The 17,547-nt window shown below is 36.1% G+C and overlaps 2 protein-coding genes across 2 annotated transcripts; both read right to left on the bottom strand.

The window, feature by feature from the left end:
- Positions 1-23: 23 nt before the first annotated feature.
- LOC130675425 (sorting nexin-17) lies at positions 24-3,162 on the bottom strand. The gene is made up of 2 exons (XM_057481117.1): positions 2,703-3,162; positions 24-2,585 (listed from the first exon to the last, which is right to left on the bottom strand). Exons 1-2 carry the CDS (start codon positions 2,760-2,762, stop codon positions 1,158-1,160), a joined length of 1,488 nt encoding a protein of 495 aa, XP_057337100.1. The 5' UTR covers positions 2,763-3,162; the 3' UTR covers positions 24-1,157.
- A 1,434-nt stretch (positions 3,163-4,596) lies between these two features.
- Positions 4,597-17,373, bottom strand: LOC130676730 (DNA-dependent protein kinase catalytic subunit-like). The gene is made up of 10 exons (XM_057483187.1): positions 17,100-17,373; positions 16,841-17,022; positions 16,611-16,773; positions 16,179-16,297; positions 15,671-16,063; positions 15,418-15,593; positions 15,083-15,336; positions 5,161-15,012; positions 4,863-5,086; positions 4,597-4,785 (listed from the first exon to the last, which is right to left on the bottom strand). Exons 1-10 carry the CDS (start codon positions 17,224-17,226, stop codon positions 4,708-4,710), a joined length of 11,568 nt encoding a protein of 3,855 aa, XP_057339170.1. The 5' UTR covers positions 17,227-17,373; the 3' UTR covers positions 4,597-4,707.
- Positions 17,374-17,547: the final 174 nt, after the last annotated feature.

Below are 17,547 nucleotides of genomic sequence, written 5' to 3'. Positions count from 1 at the left end.
CTTCGTTATTTGTAATTTGGTGCTTATTTTTTTTTTTTTAATTAATCCAGTAACGATTCGAATAAAACTCCCAATTATTGACACTGAGAAATGTGGCAGAGATTTTAATTTATTTATTATATTTACTGGTAATGAATGAACTTTTTTAATGCATTCTATTGGTCTGCTAATAATTTAGTCATTTTTTTTTAAATGGAAATTTTAAAGTATATAATATTTTTCATAACTCGAATGTTCTAATTACGGGGCGACGTAAATTTTTAATTTTCGCGCTGTCATAAATGTCAGTAAAATTTTTTATTTCTATCAAAATGTCAATAATTGGGTAATTTATTAAACTTAAACTAAGACCTAACGATAATATGTAATCGAAAATAATTTACGTAAGTATTCAAATTGATGACACAGTGAAAAAAAAATTAATGATTGATTGATTAATGAATTAATTAGTTAATTATAAAACATGTAATATAATCTTACGATATAAACGTTATTTAATCATATAATAAATTTATTTGTTAATTATGTGTTAGTTAATTTTTTTTGTCATTTAAAATAATAAAAAATAAAATAATGAATTTTAACAAAATGAATATTTAATTATTAACTATTGGACGGCTTGTAATATTCTTTCACTAATTATATATTTTTTTTAAGTCAAATAGCACTTTTGGCACAGTAGTTACTGTGATAACAATTGTGTAGTTAGTGGTTTGGTCAATTTCATTTAAATGAATTATTTTTCATTCTTCAAAATATTTTGTAATAAAAAAAATATAATTAATAATAAATAAATTAATTAAAGTGATCAAACCACTTGCGTTAATTTTTTTAAATTTAAAAATAAACGTGCCGGCAAATAAACTGGACACGTGATTATTAATAACTACAATAATATATAAATAAATGTATTGATTTGAGCGACATGACTAATACAATATAAAATTGCATATCAATTAATAATAATAATAATATATATGATATAATATATCCTTTGATAATGGAACATGTCATGTTAGATAAAATAGTGCAGTTACGATATCTTTAGTGCGTTATAAAAATTTATCTTCATATTTATATATAATATATATATTTATATAATATCAATAATTATTTTAATTGGCGGTAGTAGTCAGTATCTGTACAAAAATTATATTTCAAAGATCTTCGTCTCCTATCATATGAAATGCATTATTTTCCATAATATCACAGTCACTCGTGCCCGGTTGTTTTAAACGACTGGTAATTTTGCAATCTGTCTTTTTATTTTTTACATTTGAAAACCTTTCGGATAATTTTTTAATTACAGTGTCATCTGATTTGCCAACGGAGTCTTGATTTAATTTGTCTTTTTGTACTCTGTCACTATTAATTGTCGGCGTACCAGGTGCGCTGTGAGCTGGATTGGAACCCATTGTAATCCGACTGTATCCATCTCTCATTATGTAAGTCCAGGATTTACCTGCCAGCTGATTGTTCTTAGGACTGCTGACGTGCTTCAGTAACAATTCGTCGATCATACTTTGCAAACATACAGACATAAGTATCGACTGATCAGACGATATCGTTATCCACTGGAGCTGATTTTTAGCGACCAAGTATTCAAATGATAATTCTAAGCTGTAATCATTCGTTTCCTGTTCTTTGTTATTTTTATCAATGAAATTATTTTGCAAGGTCGTTATTCGCCAGCATCGCATACGCGTTACTTTGAATATCGCTTCATGTTCTTCATTATTTTCCATAAATATGCGCAAGTTTAATTCATTTCTACCAATAGCCACTTGTACTTTTGTATTCGGCTGAGGAAAATCACAATAACACACCGCGAATTGTATGAAGCCGTAGTATTTAAATGAACTTACCAGTTTTAAATATTCATTTTTATTATTCTTTTCATGGCAGTCATGCAAATGAGCTTGCAGTGGACTCGGGACTATTATCCACCCGCGGTTTATTTCCGCGACTGCTTGGATGTAAAGTAAATTAAGCGCGACGGGGTCGTGTATCAGTTTGCTGTCATTATTGACATCCCAGTAACCCTTCCCAAGAACCACCTGGACATTTGTAAAATTAATATTCGCGCGTGTCAGCAACGGGGACTCAAAGTCATGCAGCTTCCGGAGAACATTAACGTCCCCGTTCTCGTTCTCCACGACGATAAATAACGAAAAATATGAGTCGTATTCGGGTGGTAAATTCAAGTGACGACAAACCTTCTCTAGAACTTTGCTCGAGCTGTCGCCGGTTGATATTTGTAATTTTATTTGCTGGTTGTTCATCAGGTGGACGAGGAACTCGTCGTTCTCCATGACACGGGCGCTCGTTTCTTGTTGCGCGTTGAGCAGAAATCCATTCAATAACTCGGAGTTATTTATCGCAGGATTCTGTCCAATTGTCTGGATATATTTCTCCAAGGAAAGACGGCGATCTTCCTGTTGGTTGGCAGTCAGTGGGAAAAATTTTTTTGGCGGAAATGTCGGAAGTGTTATGTCGATTTCTTTCACTAATTGCTCGTGGAGGTTCAGCATTTGTTTGTATCGAACTGAACAATGGAAGAGTCCATTTATATGGATGTTATAACTCTGTAATTAATATTAAATATAAGCAAATAAATAAATATATAAATAAATTATCAACTTGATAAGAAAGACAATGAATAATAAAATAAATAAGTAAATAATAATTATCTAATCACTTACCACAAAAGAATTCCCGGATCCATCAATGAATTCTTGAGTATCAGGAATTGAAAAATGCATTTTTGTGTCACTTTTTAATTAAAATTATTTTTTTAAATTTAAATTATTGTTTTTGTAAATAATTAGAGTTTACATTGACAGTCGGGTGTTGATATTAAATGTAAAAATAAAGTCGGACAGGGAGTTGATGAAATGTGGGAATTAATAATATTGGAGGAAATAACCTGGTTATGATGTCGTTGACATTAAAGATGTTGGGATGATTTATATTGTAAGTAAAATATGTTACTTTGTCGAATCGAAGCGTACTGCAGATGAAAATGACATTTTTTTAGTGCCCACAATTCCTAATACGGCATGGAGAATGGAGAATGGAAATATGTATTTTATTTGACAGATACAATGCGCAATACACCCACTACTGCCCACTATTACGTTACAGAGTGTGTTGATATTTTTTTCCTCGGTTGTCGGCTTGGAATTTATTTTTTTATTGGGGTTTAAATGCAAAATGGCTGCCGTTGGCGGCAAACGCTGAGGAATAAGTCGGTTGAAAGAAAATGTTTTTCTCGGGAATTAGGCGCGAAATTAAATTAAAAAATGCATAGAAGGCAGGTAAATTTGTTGGTAATTATTTAAAGTATGGATACTTGAGAGTGGAGAGAATAAATAATGGGTAAATATCTAAAGACTTACCGGAAAGAAATCAGAAGATCCGACATTAGATTTCCCGGGAGATGGAAAACTACGTGAGTTAATAAATAGATATTTTTTAAATATTGATGACAATAATTATATTTACTTGGTGGTGATGAAATAACTGAGAAAGTTAAGGATAAAAAACGAGGTCGGGTGTTGGATTATTTGAAACAAAAATGCCGGGTCCAGCTTTCGGCTTGGAGTGAATTTGGAAATGCTCTAGCTCCAGTTCTAGCCATGCGTTGCCATATAACGAGAGCTAGAGCTAGAAAATTTCCGAATGCACCCTAATTGATATAATTATTAACACGAATAATTTTTAATAAAATGATTATACATATGTATTTCAATTTTGAAATTTCGCGCCGTTGGCGCCATTGCGCGTCACTGTCGACGTTTAAATTCTTGCTGAAGTGGGGGCGGTCGAATGAATCGGAAAATCGATTGCTTTGTATCAACTGGCGGTTCGATAGCGGCAGTCAATATCATCGATAGTGGCAGTAGTGGTCCAGATCCTTCTTTACGTTTGAATTGAAACACAATATTAGTGGCGTCGTGTAATTATCCATTAAATTTGTTGCTCGTAGTTATTGTTTAATTAAATTGTGGTGTTTGTAAAATTTAAATTGTGCAAAGTGTCTGTGGTGTGAAGTGTTAAGTGTTCAGTGGTAGTGTAAAGTATTGCTGATAGCTGATGCTGATAACTTCCTAGTTCCTGAGCAAAATCATCTGGCATCGTCTGGTGGGGAAATAGCAGTTAAGTGACGTTTTTTAGCTGGAATACACTTGGAGCAATTTAATTCAAATCTCCAAGTGTATTAGGACACCCTTCTGCATATTATTTTCCCGCCAAGGTTTGTTCAAACACTCAAGTGTTTTTTTTTAATATTTTAAATATTTTTCTATCGTATTCTGCCACCATTTTATTTTGACTGATTTTTAATTTTTCTCCAGTTTTAAATAATTTATTCTTCAAATATTTAAATTTACCGCGCTAGCAATGAGAATAATCGATGAAAATATATAATTTCGAGTATATTTTCTAGTCTGAAAATTTAATATTGAAAGTTTCATCTCAAATTTTCCCAATTTTGAAATTATAATACAAATCCATCAATTAAATATTACAAAAAAGAAGGAGTTATTTATAAAGCTGAGAAAATAATTGTTTAGGCAATAAAAATTGATCACTGGCTACGAAATTATAAGTTTATTTATTGACAAAAAGAATTTCTTATAAACTTCTCTCCATAATTTTATTCCAAAGATTTTATAAAAAAATTTTTAAGTTTATAACTCGAAAAATTTATATCCATGGATTCCACCCTGCGTATGTACGGCCAAGAATATTTAAATCCGTTGCTTGTTCCAGCAGGCATTCGACCTAAAAGTCAATCAAAATATAAGTTATTATTCAGACGACTGCGTCTTCAATGTAAATAAAATAACAGCAATTGGTACCTGTTCCGCTGGCGTTAAATTATCCTCCTGCAGTCTTATCCTGGCTGGCAATTTATCACTCCCAGTATCCGTTCCTCCCACAATCTTAGAATATCGCAGATAATATTTGTCGTCTAAATGCTGGTTTTTCAATTCTTTCAACATAATCTCTGAGGGTTTTTCCCCATTCAACTTCCTCGATATATAATCAAATTTATTTTCCGGGAACCAGTTGATATCCGCAACTAAAAACAATTCAAATTATCAACTACTAATTTCAGAAGCAATTCTTTTAAAATAAAATAAATTATAATCTTACCACGATGATCATCTTGAATTTTTTCCATCAACTGTTGCGCGTGTTCACTCCAGTTAAGATTTTCACTGGCGACGACTCCCAAGTACGCCAACAAAGGGCCCTTTGAATTTCTCAAAGCCGTCAGGACATGAATCATGATTGTTTTGAACTCATCATTTTCATCAAACGGCTTCATCAGTCCCTTAATCTGATTAGTCAGTCTAAATGGCATGCATTCTGGTATCACTTGATCAATCCCGCCGCCAAATGCCGATTCAAAATCAATTCCCGTGCACTTTCCCGACTCAACTTTCATCAGAGTATTCTCCAGATGACGGTCACCAATTCCCAGTATCCAGTGCGCGACACACATTGTCGCATAAGTGACAACGAAATTTCTCCGCGAGGTGATAAAACTTTCCAACGAAGGATTCAGCATCAAAAACGTACGTCTCAATAAATCCCACTCTGTCTTAGCGATCAGTTGGTTCATTTTGGTAACGACTGCCTTGGCGTCATATTTAATTAACGACTCTTTGTACTGGACAATCGGTTTGGCACCAGGACTTGCGTTTCCAATCCAGCTGACATACTCTTCTCTAATATGACCATGTCTTTTTTTCTGTTCCTCATTAAAATCAAAGCTGATATAATCATTGAGACTTTTCGTGTTATCAATCCACTGAATCAGACCCAATGAACCAGAGAGTGCTATCACTTGGTAGGTATTTATTGCCAAATTTCGTTGAGAACAAGCGATATCAGCTCTCAGTATTTCATTCATGATACCAAATGCCTGCTCAATTCTCTCATCAAGTCGTAAGTCTTCACCGAATTTGACCAAAAAGTTATAATACTTGGCATCGTTTCCAATTATCGTTATTTTTATGGGTTTGCTTTTTGACTTCATCACCTGAACCTTCGGCTCTATTTTCATTATTCTCGCGTGGTATTTCGGAAAAGGTTCGCGGTCCCCGGAATACTGACCAGGAATCTCGATATCCGAGCCGCTGAATTGACTCAGCCAGGGACTGTAGTCTTTTAGAGCGTTGCTGTCCTTAGATTTCTCTGACTGCTGAATCAATTCCCTCATTATTTTGTCAATATGAACCACAAAATCTTCCTTGGACATTTTCTTCATACGCTTCATTTCTTCCCGATATTTCGCGATCTCTTTGTAGAGTTTTCCCTGCATACTCAGCGCGTCGTCTGGATAAATTTTCTGCATCAGTAAATCGAACGAACTGTCAGTAAATGCTGAATTTCTTTTCAACTTTTTCAAAAAATACTGTAAATATAGTTCAGGTTTCACTAAATATTCCATCGCTTCGATGAATTTTTCCAATTCAACCTGACCGCGAAATAGCTGCATTTGTTTCTTAATCATCGGGTGGTTTTTTACTCCAGGGTTGGTATCGATAGTCAACCTGAGACTGTAAATGAGCGCATTTGGGTACTGGTGAAACAGTTTTTCGATAATTGGCGCCACTACTTCCTCCAGCGAAGTTGATAAATGGAACAATAACTGAGATTGCCACTTGAGAAAACGCCACAGCGGTATTTTTTTAGTCTGCGCTTTGAAAATTTCTTTTATTTCCGGGTCTTTTAGATAGTCAACATTGAGTAGACAGGGAAAATAGTTGGCAGCTTCAGATGAATTGTAACACATTGCTCTCAATGTAGAATTTACAAACTCTTTAATTAGCTCCCGACTAGCTTGACCAGTCAATATTTTACTGTGACAATATTTCAGTAGTTTTAAATAGCAGTCTTTGACTTTACTGTCTTCTACTGAGTGCCGCGAAGCATCGATACAACACGCCTTGAGATTATTGAGGCTGCAGGAATTCAAACCGTTAATAACGTCATTGGAATGGTCCATGTACTTGACAATATGCCGGTCAATTTTGTTGACGACTTGTTGGAAAAGTTCTTGGTCGCGATTATTCAAATCAATGACATTTTTTACCAGTTCGCTGATAAGCTGCCGAGTATTTATTCGCGTCGTGATATCGGTGTTGTCATTGAGCAATATTTTTTCTGCCCTATTCCAAGAAGACGGATACTGTATCAATTTGTCTTCAGAGTTACCCATCTGTGCTGATAGAATATTATATCTTGCACGATTCAGGGTAAATTCACTGAAAAACTTACTGTCAGGACCAGAAGGTTCTTTGTTTGAGACAACAATAGATTGTAGATATTTTCCCATCAGTGATTTGTTCCGCTGCTGAAAGGCAGCTTCGACCATATGATACTTCAATCCAGTAATAAGTGTTTCAACTTCACTGCTAAGTACTTCCTGTGATGAATTTTTGGTCAGGTGATTCTCTTTCAACCCTTTGGCGAAATGCATTCGGTACGCAATATGCATGTCCCAGGGTAGCAAATTGTCTTGCGAATGTGGGTAACTAGCTGACCAATAGTTCATCAAAAGTGATTGGATTTTGTTTGGATTACTGGCTACAGCTTTGCAATAGATATCAATATTACTTATTCCACGTAATTTTGTAACCTGATGCGCTCTCAGAGCCGCTGACAGAGGACTCAGTTGAATCCACTGCTCTCTTACTTTATCTAGAGCAGTATCTATAAAATCACGCGACTGTTCCTTATATTTAGTAGCACAAATCGCAGCTATTTCTTCGGCAAATAATTCTTTTAGTAACTCGAGTTTAGGCTTGATCTTCAATAATCCTGAAAGTTTGTCACCGAATTGTTGGGCGCGTTTGTATTCATCTTTGGGAGTGTATTCTCTGTCTACTGTCGTGTACTGATAAGTGAACGCTTTGAAGTACCACGACGAGCGCCATCCTTCGGGTGATTTTGATATGTTTAGAAAATGATCTAAATCTTTGTCTTCACCGGCCGTCGACCGGATTTGGGCAATAATTTGGTCCCAATCTGACAGTCGGGCAAAACATTCGAAAACAGACTGATGGCAGTGACGTTGAATTGCTCCAGTTTCGGAAAAATCAACTGGATTATAACGACCAAGTGCACTTTTATATAAATGTAATGCTTTGTCCCATCTACTGTTTGCTCTAGCAGCCGAAGCTTCACTCAGTTCTTGTAGATTTAGCACGTGATTTTGGAAAATACTCAGCACGACGTCGACTTCACTTGTTGATTCATACAACTCTGCTAGTTGCACCCATTCGTCAGTACAATCACGTGCAATTGATGATGACGTACCAGGTTCATCAGAACGTCTTCTTTTCGCTGGAGGAACTTGATCTTCTGAGCCGGAAATTAGATTTTTTTCGAGCAAGAGTGCGCCCAGACAATTGAAATCAGTAGCTTTGGACACTCTAGCCACTGTGGTGGAATTAAATTCAATATTTTCGGCGCGGAACATTATTTCTAATATCATAGCGACAATATGGCCGCTCTCGCGGTGGTTTTCTAGTACGTTGTTCAACTTTGCCTCTAAACTTTTGATAAAATCATTGAAATAATTATCTCTTTTTATTCTCGACTGATTCTGCACTTGGTTCAGTAGAGAATAAATCATAGACACAGCCAAGTCTTTGCATATAACTCCATCCTTTTTAATAAGTTCTTGCAGCGGAGTGAGAACTGCTTCAGGAGTTATCGCAATATCAGGAAAATCACCAATACGATAATTTCTGTTCAACTTAACTGAGTTGCGCTGTTTATTCAATTGCTGACGCAAGACATCTTCCCGTTGATGATAGTGCTGCAATTTTCTGTTGATCGTTGACGTTTTCGAATCTGGTGGTTCATTTAGAAAACGCTGCGAAAATATGTTACGCGACGGGGATTTTGGTACAACAAAGATGTCATCTGTGCGTAAAGTGCTTGTCGATTTCCCTGCGAGAAACGACTCATTTGTGAACGATCTATCGCGCCACGACGAATAGTAAGTGACAGTACCCCGTGACACCGATTCTCTATCAGTGGACGTTAAGTCATCGATATTCGCGCTAGACAACGAGTGCCTCTGGCTGTAGTGATTCGCGTACGAAGATGTGAACAATGGAATCCGGTAGCTTAAATTTTTCATTCTCCATGAAATAGCAACTGCGTAATCGCGATAATTACAGCTTTTGTTGAGAGGTTCAAACATAATCTGATTATAAGTCGGTGATTTTTTTGTCATGTGTAAAAATATAATTGTCAGTGCCGTCAAAAAATCTTTTTCTGCATCGGGCGAGTAGACATCGAGTATATCAAGTATTCTGTCGGTACATTTTTCACGCAAACCGATTTCTTCAGTCCAGAAAATCGTCATTTTTGACTGAAGCTCTTCGAATGGATCTAGTAGACCATGTAAAAGTATTTTTTTACTCATATCAACCAATTTCTGTATATCTAGATCATCTGTAATGTCTGCTGAGTATTTTTTATATAAATTCATAAATATATTGTATGTTAATTTTCGATACTCCGGTGAGTCGTGATGTGAATAAGTTCCTACGGTATTTGCCACTGAAACGAATCTCATGGGATCGAGAATCGCAACGAGCTTATCGACTATTTCAAGACATACTTTTTCACACGATATCACTTTATTTTGAAGTAAATCAAAGAATTTAATATAATTCAAATCACGTATTATATTTTGTGGTTCCATCCGCGGCATTCTTTGCAGAATAACTTCCATACATTTGGCCATATTTGGCGCAGCAACTTTTGAAATATTATCAAGTATGTGTACAAAAAACTCATCTGCCAAAAGTGGGTACGCTTTGGCCATCACATGGATACAGCGCACAAGTCTGTCTGCATTTTTTGACTGCAGTGACCGTAAAACTGGATGAATTTTATCAGTGATGTGATTTTCGACACCGGTGTTTTCTGCTGTACTAGAAAATTTAAGGAAAAGAGCAATCGCTTCGCATGTATGGAGAACTTCTTCTTCTTTGTTATGCCAATTTTCTTTCAATGAGTTTATCAAATAATCGAGTATGTCAGTGCGACAGATTATTTCCGCCGCCATATTGTTGGCGAGCAGAATGAGAATAAGTCTGATGGCACGCTCGCGTGTTAATGTCATTCTAACATCAATACTTTTCGGGAGAGTAAGCAGTTGGTGCCATACTTGAACAAGCAGTTCGACGATGCGGAAGTTGTATCTTATGATATAATCACTGGGAGGTCCTTCGTCTACTTTATCAACCAGCAGAGAAAATAATTCGTTGACCGGCTGGCTAAGTTTTTCATCAGGAATCGCTACGTCGGCCCAGTCTATCAGCAGTAACAGTCCGTCAGTTATTATATAATTCAGCGGTCCTTGACTCAGCAGCGAAATTACAGTATTTATAATTGGCGCCAAAAGTAACTCAGCGTACGGTTTAAATACTGACTGATTATTGAGAATTATTTTCAGCATAAATAGTTGAGCATTTTGGTGAACGCAGCTCATTGATCCAGCAAATAAAGTGAACTCTCTCGGTGGGTTCTGAGGATCCGGAACCGTAAAACCCGGTCTACTTTCACTGATTATTTTCAAAATCGCACAGATAGGTGGCATGCATTCGTGATTGTTGAAATCATCGATTTCTAAAGTCACTGATAGCGAAGCCGATTCTTTTGAAGGCGTAGTTAGCAATGCGACTTCATTAAAATCATGCGCGTAAACATCTTCATTCAGCGTCGAAGTCGCCAGATCGTAACTCTTTATGTATGAATAAACCAACGGGTCATTTTGACGATTTCGTACCGACTTTCTGATATTGACGAGTTTCTTCCGTTGCTTCGGGTATTCTTTGAAAGTCTGCGACAGCTCGTAGACTTTCTTACAGTCGATTATATTTTCCCATATCAATTGACCGGCCTTTCGATTCTCGGCGAATAAAGACAAGTAGTACTTGCTGTCTTCAGTTTCACTGGCGATTGTTATCGCGCAATTGTAAGCCGCGCAGTGAAGAAGTCTCACGATTTCAGCGAATTCAAGTACGGAACTTTTGAAACTACGAATTTGATAAGTAAGTTTAAAAATTCGTTGAGTTACGGAATCATTTGATGAGCTGCCTGACAAAATATTACTCGCTAAAACTCCATCTTTGTTATTTATTTTTTCTAGATCTAAATTAACAAACATCAGTTCAATTAAATTGAAACAACCGATTTTTGATACAATAAGTTTTTTATCATCAGTCAAATTATTTGTCGTAGTTTGAGTCAGTGTTTTAAATATATCTTTTATGTTTGTGTTGAAAAATTGCTCCTTGACAAAGGGATTGGACGATTTGAGTCCAGGAAGTAGAAAATGTTTTAGAACATCAAGTCTTTCTTTTACAATTAATGTTTCCATGAACAAATCGTACGCGACTTCAACAGATTTCAAAGCTTTGTCGTCAACAATATTATTGAAATAACTGTTTATGGACTTGGAAGTTGTTTCATTGAATAAATATTCTCCTACGCCCATGGAAAAATTAATTGTTGCGTAGAAAACGTCCGTAGACTTCGTTATCGGCAGTAATGTTAGCAGTGTTTGGAAGCATTCCTTTATTTTCGAGATCATAAGAGTATTTCCGGTTACTCCCCCCGAGCTCTCGGCTTCGCGGGTTCGCTTCAAGCCGTCCAGCATGACTTTCATTTCGGGGGAGCTAGAGTTTTCCCCGGTCAAGCAGATCAGAAAGTCATTCAATATATTTGTTTTCTTCATAAGATCGTCTGTGCCATTCAATTCCTTCAAAATCCAAGCGTACATCGGCCCGCGCGCGTGCATTATTTCCAGAGGATTTTTCTTAAAACGCACAACGGTACGGAAAATCCGGGAAAATATTTTTTTACGCGCTTCTACTTTATTTAACGCGCGTTCATAAACACTGAACCTGTCGATTATTTCATCCGCTAGCTCTTCTAAAATTTCTTCGTAACAATTTTTGTGCTTCAACACCCAGACAACCATTTCTTCAGTTATAAACAGAGATCCTTGCACGGAGGTTTGTAATAAATCAGTCAGCTCCTTTAAAGTACCAGGGATGTCATTAAGCAGACAAGGAATCAGCACGGCTTTGAAAGTATTGAAAAAGTATTCGCCGTGTGAAATTTTGGAATCTTGTTGCGGTCCATTTAGCCGCTCGTCCGTCAACGTTCTCTCGATAATTAATTTCGCTGGTAGGACCTCGTAATTAAGCAGCAGTTTCAATAAATGCTCAAAGTAAACCTTCTTTTCAGAGGGCAATTCGATGTACCACTGATCGGCTTCTCCGCTCTTGAGGCTGTCAAATATTTTTTTTATTTTTTCCGTACTATCTGAGACGACGTCTACGTCACTTAGTGTTGGCAAAATATCACACTTGTGTAATAACAATAATCCTTTTACTGCATTTACTTCCGACCTGTGATCTTGAATTTCTTCAAAATCAAACAAAATCGGCGATACTCCTTCGATAGTAACTTTGAATTTATTCTTCATCGCGCTGTAATATTCCGATGGAAGTTTCGTTTTTAAAGCATTTAAGAGAACTTCAAGTTTTGAAGGCAGCGATTCTGTGATCAGTAAATTCTTTACATCGAATCCGACTTTTTGGGGCTCGAAAACACATTTTGAAATGAGGGTATAAATTTTTTTATGAAATAATTCTTTATAAACCCAATCCCTTTCACTGATTTCCGTTGTCAAAATCGCGCATATAAAATCAAACAACGTCATTATCGTTTCGCAAACTAACGCGCTGACATGGGTAAGACTTTTAATTGTTGAATTTACGTCTTCATTTTGTAAATCCAGTACCGATTGAGTGAAACATTTAATGCAAGTGAATATCACACGTCGGTCTGGATTCGAGGCTTCAAACAAAACGTTATCTCCCTCAATTAAATCATTACGAAGGAGCCAAATATAACAATCCAATGTACGTAAGAGATGTTTCAAATAGTCTGCCGATTTTTCAGAATTCAAATTTATTCCATGGACCGTATCGTCGGTGCCTTTCAAAATAATTCTATTGAGTCCCTGCACTCCGTTGTCTTTCAAATAAGCCGTCACCACATTTTTAGCAGACTTATGAGCCTCTACTTCTGACGATAGCGCAGCAAATAATTCCATTGATTTTTTCCTTACATTGTTGTCCAGTGATTTACATTGACCCAGTAACCAATTTACCGTATCTTCAAGTGTCCCGCCGTTAAATTCAATCGGTACTTTTCTACGAGGTTCAATTTTGTTAAAAACAATCGATTTCTGTATCAAAACTTTCTTGATGTGATCTAGAGATGTTTGAATACTGATATCATGGCATCCATTAAGACTTTTGACAAAAGCGTACAGTAGCTCCAGCCAAAATACATCAACTATTTCTTGATAATTAGCTAGAGTCTTGTGCAAATAATTGAAAGCAATTGCCGCGGCAATTCGACGATTATCTGACGGATGTAATGCAAAGTTTGTTATATTTTCAACGATTGTGTTTATATTTATTTGCGCGCGAAATGAATCCTGATCATTAGACTGTTTTATTGACCAGTTGGCAAACTCTGCTAGACAAATACCCGAGAAATCTCTTAATGCCGAATTAGTTTTGTCACTCAGTCCGTCGAAAAGAGCGTCGACGAGGTAATTAACTGCTGGCGAGCATAACATCAATCGCGAACTTAACCAGTGGGTTAATTGCAGCATCAGAGGATTGAAAAGTTGACGTATAACATCGTCAGCATCGCAGCCAAGTCTTAGAAGAACCGGGCAGAGAGTTTTGTAAAGTGGAGCAAAACGGTCCGCGTCAGCTGATAAATACTGCACGGTTTTGCCCAAAACTATTGCGACTATCGAGTGTAGAACTTCGCATGCGGCAACTTTTGTACGGCGATCGCTAGAATTTAATGACAGTTCCATTACCCGGGGTAACATCGTGTCCAAGTAGACGTCGAGAGTGTAATCGGGAAAATTTAATGAATATTTCAGTAGATCTTTTTTGTCCCAAGAGGCTCCGGTGTTCAGAGATTGATTGTGCAGAAATTCCAGTACTGCTGACTCTTCAAAACGCCCGAACAACAAGAGAATTCTTTTTTGAAGCTTCTCTAGACCTTCATCATTATTATACACTTGCTTTTCATTAGCACTGAACGTTTCGTTGTAAACTTGAAAGCTCTCTTTACTTCGCAAATATATTTCTAACAGCGGCAGTAGTTCCTTTATAAACTCATTCATTTTCTCGTTTTCAACCGAGCAGGTGTAGTCTTCTAGCGCAGTCAGGGCACTGTTGGCTAGATCGTAGTCGTTTAGACCAATGGTCAAAGCTATTTTGAATATCGGTACCAACTGATCTATCAAATAGGGCACGAAGGTCATGGGGGTGTGCAGAATAAGATGAATGCAAGAAACTTGTAGTTCCTGAGGAAATGTACACACAGAGTCCAGCGTGTTCTGTAGGTACTGAAGTATCATTTTGTTTAGCTCTTTGTCCACGGTCTGGTCGCTGTCAATAAAATCTTTTGCGTTCAAAATACGATCGACTAGACGGTAGAACCCTGATATCAATGGGTACTGATACGACGCGCGTATCACGTGGTACAAAAACCGGGAAAACTTCTCCTTTGGATCACAAGGTATTATTTCGTCAAATATTTCCTCGTAGAGATCGATCATGTTATGGAAGATCCGGAAATCCGTCTCGTTTTCGGCGATCTTCGAAGCAGCGATGTCCGCAAAAACGTTATTCTCGCGGGTCTTTATGGTTAAATTTAATTTTTCAATTAATGTTATACATGCCTCGATTATTTCATTGATGACTTGCTGCTGTACTGACATTTCACAATTTACTGCAGTCAGCAAACCCCTCCACAGTGGGACGTAATCCTTGTAACAGATCGGGCGTTCTGTCGAATTTTCAGCGTCACGTTGATACTCCGCGTCGATCAGTAGGCTGTGGGAACAACTCCAGACAATACTTTCAAAGACTGAAATTAATTATTAATCAATTAATTATTCAATTAGACCTTCAATTCAATTATTTAAATAAAAGCTTACCTAGATTTCTAATAAACTCTCGGCAAATATTTAATTTGAGTTTCCCAACGTTAGAAAGAGTTCGTTTCAGTGACTCAATTGCATGGCGCTGACTTATAGGAGAAAGTTCTGGATATCTTTTAATTAAAAGTACACTGAGTTTTGACAGCGCTCTGATCTGATCATTTGATACATTATTTATGTGAATCAGTATCCGGGATAAAGATTCCTGGTAATCTGGGATGTCTTCAAAGTACTCGTGAGCTTCGTCTTCGCTGAAAAATGAAAAAATAAATTTATTGTAAAATTGTCTTTTCATTGTATATTTATTTGCCAGTTAAATATATGAAGTATACCTGAAGTACAGAGGAATAATTCGACTTGCAACTAATGAATAAATTTCCTCGACTGCTGCACTGCTGTGTAATTTTTCAATCGGCTCAGCGATTTGACTCAATCCATTGACATTCAGACGCAAATCCCGAGAAATCAAATTGTTTGTTAGGTTTTTTACGAACATGCCCTTGAGACTCTGTAATTATTTTAGTTAATGATTAAAAAGAAAATTTAATAGCAAGGAAAATAATTGATAGTTTTTTGATAACGTACGTGGAGTACCACAACTTCTTTGTCGTCTTTCTTTTTTATTTGCTCGCTGAAAACTTTGCCCATTAGTTCGTAATAAACTTTCAAGGCTTCCGTTGCAATGTCACTGTAGAGTTCGTCGGCGCGAAAACGCGTAAAAGTTTTCAGCCAAAATTTATTATCCCGGAAAATTAAATTTTCGAAGGTGAACATTTGTTGCGTCATGAGTTTCAAAATAGATTTTATTATCGCAACTTTTTTATTTTTCCCCGCAGTGTCTATCACTTCCTTGACGCGCTCGTAGAATTTAATTATCTCGGGGTCGTTTTCATTTGGCGGGAAATTGTAAAGTAAGTCTATAATTGACTCGATATTCATTTCCAGCAGCGTCGGCCTCTCGTGTATCATCGTGTTATACTAAAATTTGATTTTAAAAAAAGAAAACAAATAATTTTACAAATAAATATTTATTATTGATATAAAAATATAATTATAATTTAGACTTTGAATTTAATAAGAATTTACGCTCTACCGTTTTATCAAATAATTTGACAGCATAATTTTTTATTATTTCTTTTTTCTCTGTTATTATGTCCATGGCGGGATAGTAACGTGCAATTACACTCAGTACTCTTAATATTGGATTCAGTTCTGAAAATATTAAAAAATAATTAGAAATTTTCCTAAAAAATTCAATCAACGCGAGTACGAAAATCTATACTAGTATCAAGTTCTTTAAAAATTCAATTCATAAAAAATTTTCTTCACTAAGAAAAGCCGGTGGTTATTTTTGTCCAACTTTTTTCTCAAACAAAAATAAAAAACGAGGCTCGATGCATTATAGTCTAGAAATTTACGCTTTTATTTTTCAAAAATTTTCATGTTTAAGAGAAAAACGCGGGCAAATTTTTCATTTACTTTTCAAGCGCAACGGGGACTTGAAAGTGATTAAAAAAAATGTTACCTCTATCGGAAAAAAAGTTTATCTTAGAAATCCAATAGCTAAGAGTATCATCAAGTTGTAGATCGATACCATGAAAATTTTCAATCAACATGATAAGAGTTGAACAAGCGATGCGATGTAAATAAGCGGCAGTTTTTAATGTCGCTATCGCAGCACATAATTTCTGGAGGTCAAAAATAAATAATTACAGGAAACAACCAAGAAATGGAAACCTAAAAAAAAATACTGACTTTAATTACTAGTACATGAGGTCCCAGAACATCTGAATACTCGGTAATAAAAAATTGCAACAAGTGAAATGCCATATTAAAAGAACTTTGAAAGTCTTTGGACACCACTGGCCGGTCGACTTCTTTAAGTAAAAATTGCGGGAGTCCATTTTTCTCATCGAAAATCATGACGAGGGCCAGCGCTAGAAAATTTGAATTTGAATTAGCGGAATATTGGAATTAATCAATTAATTAATTGTTTAATTAATTAACTAGTAACCTTTGGCACTTTGCGGCACATCCTGAAAATATTTTGGCCCATCTTTGAATAATCTCTCCAATTCTAAGCCTTGTCTCTCTTGCCAGCATCTTAGAAAAATACTCATAAACTCTTTGACAGAATCCATTTTCGTTATATATTATATGTGAATTATAACTTAATTTCAATTGTTGTACATAAAAGTACAATAATATAAAAATTGCGACTTAGTCTCCAACATTACAGGTTATATTTTGTTATTATCCAGAACATGTTGATGTTTTTTTTCTTCTTTATTATTCGCGGTTGCCGGAGAATTCACATGACGCGACATCTATAGTAATCAGAGGCAAATTTTTTTCAATAAATCCGAGAAAATTAGACCTCGTGCGCTCAAGGAGCTCGAAAATGTTATGGTTTGGGAGTTTTCGAGCTCATTGAGGTCAAAGACGGTCACTTTCTTCTTGGG

Source organism: Microplitis mediator, chromosome 10 (genome assembly GCF_029852145.1).
Source record: "Microplitis mediator isolate UGA2020A chromosome 10, iyMicMedi2.1, whole genome shotgun sequence".
NCBI classification, from domain to species: domain Eukaryota; kingdom Metazoa; phylum Arthropoda; class Insecta; order Hymenoptera; family Braconidae; genus Microplitis; species Microplitis mediator.
This window is presented reverse-complemented; position numbering and strand designations above follow the sequence as displayed.

Bases quoted from the DNA above. Each gene is read 5' to 3' on its own strand.
- LOC130675425 (XM_057481117.1), bottom strand. From the start codon at position 2,762: ATGCATTTTTCAATTCCTGATACTCAAGAATTCATTGATGGATCCGGG. The intron at 2,586-2,702 runs GTAAGTGATTAG...TATTAATTACAG, and splicing joins GATCCGGGAATTCTTTTGTG to AGTTATAACATCCATATAAA.
- LOC130676730 (XM_057483187.1), bottom strand. From the start codon at position 17,226: ATGGATTCTGTCAAAGAGTTTATGAGTATTTTTCTAAGATGCTGGCAA. The intron at 17,023-17,099 runs GTTACTAGTTAA...CAAATTTTCTAG, and splicing joins TGTGCCGCAAAGTGCCAAAG to CGCTGGCCCTCGTCATGATT. The intron at 15,337-15,417 runs GTATACTTCATA...TTCATTTTTCAG, and splicing joins ATTATTCCTCTGTACTTCAG to CGAAGACGAAGCTCACGAGT.